Below are 10,553 nucleotides of genomic sequence, written 5' to 3' on the forward strand. Positions count from 1 at the left end.
TTTTAAAATCGTAAACTAAATATTTAGAAGATTAAGTGATTAAGTAACTCGCATATACTTTTATTTTCGTACTTTAAAACGTAAAAATATAAAAAATGTGAAAAATATAACTAACAAATATTTAATAATCAATCAATTAAATAACATTAAATAGATATTACAAAATCTTTTTAGATTTAGAGTAGAATTTATAAATTTGAAAAGAAGTATAATAATAATAATAATAAAATATTAAATATGAAGTAATAAATTTATCTGCAAAATAGTAACATTTTTTTATAAACTTTTTTGTGAAGAACATAAAAAAACGAGAGAGAAAGAGAAAGAAACTATAAAAAAAATGAAAAAAATAATAAAGTAATTATTTTATGGAATGAATAGAAAAAAATTTAAATTAATTTTAGTTAATAATATATTTATGTACAAACTAAAAATATATTTTAATTAAAATTTAATTAAATAATATTATTTAAATTAAAAAGTTAATTAAGACTAAAAATTAGAGCACAACTAGCATTTTTCATAAATTAATAAAAATCTAGACATGTAAACGCAGTAGCAAATTTCTCTTAGTTGGGAGGTGGCTGTTATTCAGAATTCGGAAGGAATCAACAATGTTGTATGCAACAAGGTTTAGGGTTTCTGTTCGTCAAATCCCTAATTTTCTTCCACTCTCTGCTCTTCCTCCTTCCTGTTCCTGTTCATGGACAAGCCTTCACTTTCATTCTGAGCCTCCATCCCTTCGTGAAGTTGACGATGCTGTTGATTCCTTCACTCGCATGCTCTCTATGCGTCGTACTCCTCCCATCATCCAATTTAACAAGATTTTGGGATCCCTTTCCAAGACGAAGCATTTCCACGCCGCCGTTTCCCTTTTTCAGCAATTGCAAGTCAGGGGAATCGCGCCCAGCATAGTTACTTTGAGCATCGTAATTAATTGTTGTTGCGGCATGGGTCGTATGACGCTTGCTTTTTCTGTATTGGCCAAGATTTTCAGAATGGATTATCAACCTAATACGGTAACATTGACAACAATCCTGAAAGGTCTCTGTCTCTGTGGTAGTGTTGAAAAAGCAGTGCGCTTTCATGACAGAGTGCTGGCTCATGGATTTCGCTTTAATGAAGTCACTTATGGGACCTTGATTAATGGGCTCTGTAAGACCGGACACACATCAGCTGCTATTCAAGTGTTGAGAAAGATCCCACGGTATGGCATTGCTTCTAATGTCTTCATGTACAACTCAATTATTGATAGCCTCTGCAAGGTTACACTTGTAAGTCAGGCTTTTCATTTATTCTCTGAAATGCTTGCTAAGGGAATTTCTCCCGATGTTATCACATACAGTTCTCTCATTTTTGGATTGTGTCTTGAGGGTCAATACAAGGAAGCCATTGATTTGTTAAGTGATATGGTGCTTAGAAACATTACTCCTAATGTTTATACCTATAATACTTTGATTGATGGACTATGCAAGGAAGGAAAGATCAAAGATGCTAAGAGTGTGTTGGCTGTAATGACAAAAGATGGTGTGAAACTAGATGTGGTTACTTATAACAGCTTAATGGATGGATATTGTTTGGTTAATGAGGTAAATAAGGCAAAATATGTATTCAACACAATGGCCCAAAGTAGTGGGTCTCCTAATGTTTGCAGTTACAATATCATGATTAATGGCTTGTGCAAAAGTAAAATGGTTGATGACGCCTTGAAACTCTTTGAACAGATGCGTTCCAAGAACTTGGTTCCTAACACGATAACTTACAGTACTCTTATTGATGGCTTGGGAAAATCAAGGAGAATCCTTTGTGCCTTGGAGGTTCTTGAAAAGATGCATGATCGAGGTCAACCCGCTAATATAGTTACTTACAGTTCTTTGCTGGATGCTTTGTTCAATATGAAACAACCTGACAAGGCACTTATGTTATTCAATCAAATGAAAGAGAGTGGCATTGATCCAGATATATATACATATAACATACTTATAGATGGCCTGTACAAAAATGGAAGAATTAAAAAGGCAAAAGAGATATTTCAAGATCTTTCCATTAAAGGCTATCGTCCAAATGTGCGGACATACACCATTGTGATCAATGGGCTTTGCAAAGAGGGTCTGCTTCTCGAAGCATTGGCACTCATGGCAAAAATGGAAGACAATGGTTGCTTACCCAATGCTGTGACTTATGAAACAATCATTCGTGCTCTATTTGAAAATGGTGAAAATGATAAAGCGGAGAAACTTCTTCGTGAGATGATATCTAGAGGCCTATTGCAAGGATAAAAGTAGATGAGATTCTTCTTGTTAGACACCACAAAATGTTGTTTGTATCTCTTTCTTTTTAACTTGTGTTTTGTTACCATCTTCTCGATCAATTTTCCATTCGATACTAATGCTTTTAGATCTTCACATGATTGTGATTCTTTATTCTGCTTTACCCACACCTAAGTGTTTTCTTTGCCGTAGCTTATTTTATGGCATTTTCGGTGACTAGATGGCTGTTATATGTGGCTTGAAGGATCTATCATTATTTCCTTTTTCGTTTTTGTAATTATATATGTGCATTGATGTTAATTTATTCCTAAGCTGAAACGGTTGTGATTTTCATCATTCAAAGAGAATCCTTGTTAGTTGTGAAGCTTCCCTGCACTCTTATTGTCTTTCGATCTTTTTATTTCCCCCATATTTAAAGTAAACTCCCCCATATTTATTGTCTTTTGAGAAATGATTGCTAGAGGCTTATTGAATGGTTTATAGAAGGTAAGATACATCAACTCAAATTAATAATTTTTCTATTATTGTTGAAATTATTACAAAACTTCGTAAATTTTGTGGCAATTGGATTGGAGGATTTGGGAATTATCATGAACTCAATAGCAGCGGTTTTGGTTATCTCATTATTATGAATGGATTTTGAACTTTTGTTATTGGATGACTTTTGAGTCTCTGTTTGTTGCCATGGCTATAATGCATCCTGTTTTGGTAGATATTTTTTGTTGTAACTGATTTGTTAGTGCTTAAGATTTCTTGATAGTAACCTAGAACTCATGATTGGTGTGATGAGCAACTGTGCTTTATTTGACTGAATTTCCTAGGAAAAGATATGTAGTGCCAAGAGCCTAAGATTAATGGCATAGGTATATGATTTTCACTGCTATCTTCAAAACAAATTCATCTGCTAAATGCATGACCCCACTTTTTTGTTAACCGTTTTTGACGTTTTGATATTTTTTACAATCTGATGACAGCTGAAGAAATCTGTATATTAAAGTATGTTATCACACAATGTGAATTTGGGTTATGGTTTAAATATGAAGTATCTTAAACCTTTGGTCATTTTCATAGTTAGTGTTACTCGGCTGTAATTCTTAGAAACTTAATCAACGGAAAATATGTACATATGAAATAGCTCATCACAGAGATTTTCTTTTAATGTGTAGTTGAACTGTTTCATTACTTGTTGAAATCCTATATAGGGATTATTGCATTGACATTGTTTAAACATGTTGGAAAAGCTTTTATTATTAAAACATGGTTTGGAGTTTTGTTGTTTGTTATCAGCTACACCTGTCTTAAAAGATCTGGTGATTCTAACTCCAAGTACAATTGTTTTTACACCTATTTCTTTGGTTTTTCTAAATCTACTTTGCATTGTGATGGCTGAGGTTAGAATAAAGAACTAATAGTGAAACAATATTGTACAATTTGAGGTTGCATTTTTTTAGAATATCTTTGAATGTTAGTACAATTTCTTTTGGGATCAAAAGTTGAACTATGATATAGCCTCGTTGCTGATTAACTTATTTTATCTAACTGATTTTGACCCTGTATTGGTGGTTGAGTATTTTGGATTCTTGACATGGATTTCATCTTTGTTCCACGAGTAATACCGATCTACCTTACTGATTTCTAGGTGCACTGAAGCATGTTAAGTTGCAGCATGGGGCAGACAAAAATTGAACTTCTCCAGTATGAATTTTCTTTATACTTGGATTTCAATTCGTCTTCTTCTTAATAAATTGAGACACTCGAATTAATATTTTCTAAGCTTATTTGGTTTCTAGTTGAACCCATACTCGTTGGATTTTAAGCTTCAAAATCAGTTTTAGATGGAAGTGACTAATAGTTGCTTTCACAAAAAATCGCTCTTCAGACTGCATTAGTAAACATAAATTAATTCATCTCAAACAAGATAGAATATGTTTGATGTTGCTATATACATTGAGGAATTAATCTTAGCATTATTAAATTAGGTTGTTCATATACTATTATTTTGTGGTGCATACTGCATAAATCAATTTTTAGACTTACTTTGATTAAAATTTCCTTTTTCACAAATAAGTACAGGAAATATTCATTTGATCTTGTGAAGGGTATAATCATGGTTTATTTTAATGCTGGTGTTGAAACCATTGCAGAAGCAAATCGGTGGTTCGCAAGTGCCACAAACCAGAGACAATGTAAGCATGAGAAGGCTCAATCCTGGAATATGTATCAATAACTAGGGTAAGACCAATACATTGTTGATGTTGAAAAGTTATGAACTGCAATGTATGGGAATGAACCATATCAAACGGATAAAATGTAGTCAATTTAATCTGATAAATGTATAATTGCATAAGAAATTTAATCTTTGATTATTATTTTCTTCTTACTTTTACTCTTAAACAAAATTCTATTATGAAAAATTGCTGAAAACAATGTCATTTCTATAATTCTATGGAAGGTTACATTACAAGATATATATATATATATATATATAAGGGCTGATTCAAATAGCTTTTCACTTTAGACATTATTTTTGGATTCAAGCGTTAACCAGAATGCATCAAAATTGCACACACAGACTATCATTTTTCTTTCAAGAACCTCTCAATGGAACTATTCTACTAAGCACTATCATTGACATGTTTTGGGAGGAACAGCTCTTTGCAACTGAATGCTACAAGAGTTAGCATTTCAGGGGCCAAATCCAAATTGTTGAGGGGGATTCTTATTTGTACAAATGATACTTCGAACTTGGAACGAGCACGAAGGAATTAACGATACTTCTTTATCTTTTGAGTTGTCCTGCCGGATCGATCGCTCAAGACCTTTGGTCTCTACCCAGACCTGATGGAAAAAATGGGATCACTTCTTATGAACTTGTTGAGAATGATTCTGATCTAGTTCATGGTCTACTAGAAGTAGAAGGCGTTCTAGTGGGATCCTCACAGACAGAAAAGGTTGCAGTCAGTTTGATAATGATCGAGTGACATTGTTTTTTCGGTCTGAACAAAAAAATTCCTTAATATGATTTAAAAAAGATCTTGTTTTATGTTGATAAGAGATTTCTCTATGAAAAGTATGAATCGGAGTTTGAAGAAGGGGAAGGAGTCCTCAACCCGCAACAGATGGAGGAGGAAGATTTTTTCAGTCACATAGTTTGGGCTCCTAGAATATGACGCTTTCTTCTTTTCATGCTCTGCTACCTCATTGTCTAAGGAGGCTTTAGCAATTTTGGTGACAAAAATGAATAGAATGCCTAAGAAGAATAATTGTTATTATTAGATCTCCAAAAGAAAATTTGGATGAAATCAAAGCTAAAAGAAGGAGAACGGATTTTCTAAATTTTTTCGTTTTTACACTTGATAAGATCGTGTTATCTTGAGTTTTTTTTTTTTTTAATATATATAATTTGTTGAGGATGCAAATTATCTTTTGACTCCAATGTATAACTCCGTCGAATTTTTTTTTTTTTTTTTTCAAAAACTCTTTCATAGTGGTGGTCAAAGCTTAATTGAGAATAAGAAAATAAGTGAGTATAGCTGCAAAAAAGTAAATATTACATGTATATTAGAGAGTATAAATATCCTGTATATGGAATACAAAATATGGAAGCTATATAGCCTGCAAAACTTGTAGATAATGAAACTTAATCATAAAACTTGTGAAGGATAAAGCTTTGAGAAGGTAATGCTTTAAGCTTTTAGAGAATGAAGACTTGATCCAGAACCCGAGCTCTTATATATTGAGTATGGAAGGCAATATACACATTTTGGAACAAGGAATTTTATAGGAGAGATACAAAATACAATAAAAATGTCATACGGCAAAAAATTAATAAAATATAATCTATAAAATGTATTTCAAGTCAATAATTATATTATATCATATACAAAAGATTAAAAATATAAACCAACTTAGGTTAATCTAATAGTTAGCTCACTAATCCGCTTAAGCAAGTGTCAGGGTTTGAAGTTCGATTGGTGTATGTAGCAATTCATTGGCCAATGACGAACCCTTAAATGGAGTTCTGACTCGCGATGAATTAGTCTTTAACCTGTCGAGTTAGGAGATACCATGAAGAAAAAAGAAATTAAATAATATATCTTAAGATCTTGGTATTTTTAAGTTGTAGTCATCAATAATTTATGGAACTAAGTCGTTATATTTATAATTAAATTTGAAAAGAATTTTAAAATAATCTCATTTTTTATATAATGTTGTTAAGTAGGTTGTATAAAATTATTCAATATCATTTTGAGCAATACTATTGAATTTAGAATAAGAAAACAAAATTTGATAGATTTTTTTTAACGTCTCTTATTTCTTAAAAAATATTATTATTTGTTATGTTAATTAAAGTAATTAAAATAAATAAATACAAAGGTCGAAGAATTGTGCAAGGAGGAAATTGTTGAAATAAATAAATAAGAGATATATGATATAAACTCTTGTCTAATTCTTGTATTCTTGTGGAATGATGAATTATTAATTGTTAATTGTTTATTTTCTTACCATTTTCTATTTGCAATTTCAGAAAAGAGTAAAAAAAAAAAAGCAAAAAAAGAAGAAAAGAAGAAACTTGTTAGGGGTTTAGAATTTTCTTTTCATTTCATGATAATGGAAACAGTTCTTAATAATCAACGTGTATTTTTTTGTTTTGTTAATTATAAAATAATTTAAATGCTTAATTAATTTAATAACAGCCATATTCTATATGGTGTTAGGAGTGCTTGGTAACGAATTGTTAGTCGACGTACATAAAATACTCAAGGGAAGAAGAATTGAGTATTAACCATTTCAACAATTTTTTTCGCAATACTTTATAAAAACATTTAATAGTATAGAATTAAATTGAATTCTATCAATAATTGAATTTCAGTCAAGAATTAAATTGAATTTTAATATTTAGAATGAATTACCAAATTATAAAATTGAATTGAATTCCAATGTTTAGAACGTTTATGTGAAAATTCAAATTCTGAAAGATTCAGAGACAAGAAAGAGACAAGAAAGAAGAGAAGTAGAGAAAGAGGTGAAATGATTCAGATTTCTTGTTGAAAGAGAATGGAAAATCACAAAGATAAAATTCGGTATAACTGCACTATATATACAACAGCATGTGGACTAACCAACTCTAGTTAAGCTAAAATCAACTAACTAACTAAGGCAAGTTAACAGTTAGTAATCTCTAACTAACCAGCTTCACTATGATTAGCATATGGTATAATCACAATTTATATCAACTAACATTCCCTCTCAAACTAGGAGTGTAAAAATCTAACAATCCTAGTTTGCGATAACATGAATAGAAGGGTCCTGGAGCAGGTGTTTTGGTGAGCAAATCTGCTGTTTGGTTAGCAGATGTGACAAGGAGCAGCTTCAAGATCCACTCATTGGCCTTGTCTCGCACAATGTGCAGTCAGCCTCTATGTGCTTCGTCCTCTCATGCAGAAATGGATTTGCGGCCATGTGGAGTGCGGATTGACTATCACTATAGAGGGTGAATGGCTGCGCATGATCAACGCCAAGAGTTCTTAATAACTGAAGAAGCCACAGACCCTCACACGTCGCATTTGCCAATGTCTGGTATTCCGCCTTCGAAGATGATCAAGACACAATTTGCTGCTTACTGCTCTTCCAAGAGATTAAGGTGGTCCCTAGGAAGAAACAGTAGCCAAAAATAGATCTCCTTGTGTCTGGATAAGTTGCCCAGTCAGCGTTCGTAAACCCAATGAGGCTGAAATCAGTGTTAACAGGGAAGAAGAGACCCGCAACAGGGGCCTTCTTGAGGTAGCAAAGTATCCACAGAGCAGCTTCGTAGCGTTCAGTCATTGGGACTCTAGGTACTGGCTGAGTTTACCCACGACAAATGCAATATCTGGCCTTGTTGTTAGTCAAATACTGTAGTTTATCAATGAGGCGACGATAGAGCTTTGAATCATCCATAGGGTCTCCAAAGGTCTTTGATAGATGAGTGGAATAATCCATCAGTGTGTATATGGGTTTGGCTTCAATCAACCCAAATTCCTCTATCAAATCTGTGGTGTATTTCTTTTGGAACAAAGCAAGACCCTTAGTGTTGTATGCAACTTCCATACCAAGAAAATATTTGAGTTTTCCCAGGTCCTTGATGCTAAAGCAGGCATCCAATAGCCGTTTGATTTGGGTAATTTCTTGAATGCCGTTGCCTGCCAAAACCAAGTCATCAACATAGGCTATAATGGCTGTGAAATTAGATGGAGTTCGCCAAGTGAAGAGTGAATAGTCTGACTTGGATTGTACATATCTAGCTTCAGATAAGATTGAGACAAGCTTGGTACTAGCTTGTTTTAGTCCATAAAGGGACTTGTTAAGCTTGCAAACTGATCCAGCAGGGGCTTCAGAACCATCAGGGACCTTCATGTATACCTCTTCCGACAAATCCCCATGAAGAAACACCGTATTGACATCTAACTGGTGTAGATACCACAGCTTGGGGACTACAATAGAAAGTAAAACGCATAGTGTTGTCATGCAAAGACTGGATTGAAGGTGTCAAAATAATCGAATCCCTCTTTTTGATTAAAACCTTTAGCCACCATCCTAGCCTTGTGCCTTTAATTTCAACAGTCTTATCAGCGTTGAATTTCACCTTAAAGACCCATTTAAATCCAATTGCATTCTTGCCAGGAGGCAGTTTGGTAAGCACCCATGTCTTGTTATTTTCAAGAGCAAGAAGTTTAGCATTTATTACATTCTTCCAACAAGGATATTGAATTGCTTCATTGTATGATTTTGGTTCTGGAATGGTGGACACGGCTAAAGAAAAAGCTCTGTAGTTCGGTGAGAGTCGCTGGTAAGTGATATATTTGGAAAGAGGGTACCTGGTGATTGAATGTGTCCTGATGATGGTAACATTGCACATTGATAGTCATCCAAATAGGCTGGTGGTTTTCTAATTCTGTTCGGTCTTTGGACAGTAGTAAGGTGAATAATTTCTGGAGGTGATGAGTGATGTGAATGCAGTGGTGGTAATGGTGAATGCTGGGATGAATGTGATTCCTAGTTTTCAATTGGTGGATGAAGGGGTGTCAATGTATGATTTTCTGACTCGACAGATTATGATTGTTGTCCTGGGCTAGTGCGAAATTATGTGTGCTAAAAAATTTTATTCGGATGATTTTGATGCTCGTCATATATGGGAGAAAACAAGTTTGTGTTATCTATATGCTGACTATGTGCATACATATGACCCTGAGGTGTAGAATCTGAATTCTTTTCAAAAGGAAACACTTCCTCATAGAATTGAACATTTCTAGATAGAAACAATTCTCTTGAATTAATGTCATACAGGATAAAACCTTTAGTGTGTGACTTATAGCCTAAGAACACACACTTCCTTGCCTGTTTGTCTAACTTCTTTCTTTGTGCCGTGAGGGTGGTAGCATAAGCCAGGCAACCAAAAACTTTCAAACTCGGTAAATCTGATTTTTCAGAACATAATAGTTCATAAGGTGCTCTGTCCTTTAAAGCGATGCTTGGTAACCTATATATGAGAAAGGCGGCATGGCTAATAGTATAAGTCCAAAAGGATTTCGAAATTGAAAAGTGAAATAAAAGTGCTCTATCCATGCCTAATAGGTGTTGGTGCTTTCTCTCTACCACACCATTTGTTGTGGTGTTTTGACACATGATGTTTGATGAATGATGCCTTTTTCTTTAAAAAATGAAATCAAATTAAATTAGGTCCATTATTGGACCTGAAACACTTGACAATTTTTCTAAACTGTCTCAATGTGTGTCACAAAATTCTTTACTAGGATTGGTACTTCAGACTTTAATTTGAAAAAATGAACCCAGGTGAACCTGGTTTTGTCATCAGCGATTGTTAAAAAATATCGATGTCCATTAATTGAAGGGATGGCTAAGGGCCCCATATGTCTAGATGTACCAAATCAAAAACTTTAGAAGATTGTGTAATGTTTCTTGTAAAAGATAATTTCTTTTGTTTGCCAAAATGGCAAGGATCACAAGGTTCAATATAACCTGTGCATTCTATGAAAAAAAAATCTTTCTTTATTACAATAGATCTACTTTCAAAGACATGCCCTAATCTTAGATGCCATAATTTGGCATTATTTTCTATGCTATATTTTCAAAACATGTGAGTGTGGTATGTAGAATATTGTGCAGCTTTTGTTGTGTGTGGTGATTAAAGAGAAATTTGTGGTGCAGTTTTAAAAATTTCTAATGTGTAGGGTGTTGATGTAGATATGGTGGTAGTTTGTGAGCATAGTGGGCTGACTCTCA

General features: G+C 33.5%; 1 protein-coding gene across 6 annotated transcripts; it reads left to right on the forward strand.

The window, feature by feature from the left end:
* Positions 1-507: 507 nt before the first annotated feature.
* Positions 508-5,606, forward strand: LOC112750971 (uncharacterized). 6 transcript variants are annotated; one of them, XM_072217022.1, is made up of 4 exons: positions 508-1,589; positions 1,725-3,965; positions 4,415-4,502; positions 4,922-5,606. In XM_072217022.1, exons 1-2 carry the CDS (start codon positions 615-617, stop codon positions 2,277-2,279), a joined length of 1,530 nt encoding a protein of 509 aa, XP_072073123.1. In that variant the 5' UTR covers positions 508-614; the 3' UTR covers positions 2,280-3,965; positions 4,415-4,502; positions 4,922-5,606. The 6 variants fall into 6 exon arrangements, with proteins under 6 accessions (XP_072073123.1, XP_072073121.1, XP_072073122.1 ...); XM_072217020.1 differs by having other exon boundaries at positions 508-3,965; positions 4,843-5,606; XM_072217021.1 differs by having other exon boundaries at positions 508-3,965.
* The last annotated feature ends 4,947 nt before the right edge of the window (positions 5,607-10,553 follow it).

This window comes from Arachis hypogaea, chromosome 15, assembly GCF_003086295.3.
Source record: "Arachis hypogaea cultivar Tifrunner chromosome 15, arahy.Tifrunner.gnm2.J5K5, whole genome shotgun sequence".
NCBI classification, from domain to species: Eukaryota; Viridiplantae; Streptophyta; class Magnoliopsida; order Fabales; family Fabaceae; genus Arachis; species Arachis hypogaea.

Bases quoted from the DNA above. Each gene is read 5' to 3' on its own strand.
- LOC112750971 (XM_072217020.1), top strand. From the start codon at position 615: ATGTTGTATGCAACAAGGTTTAGGGTTTCTGTTCGTCAAATCCCTAAT.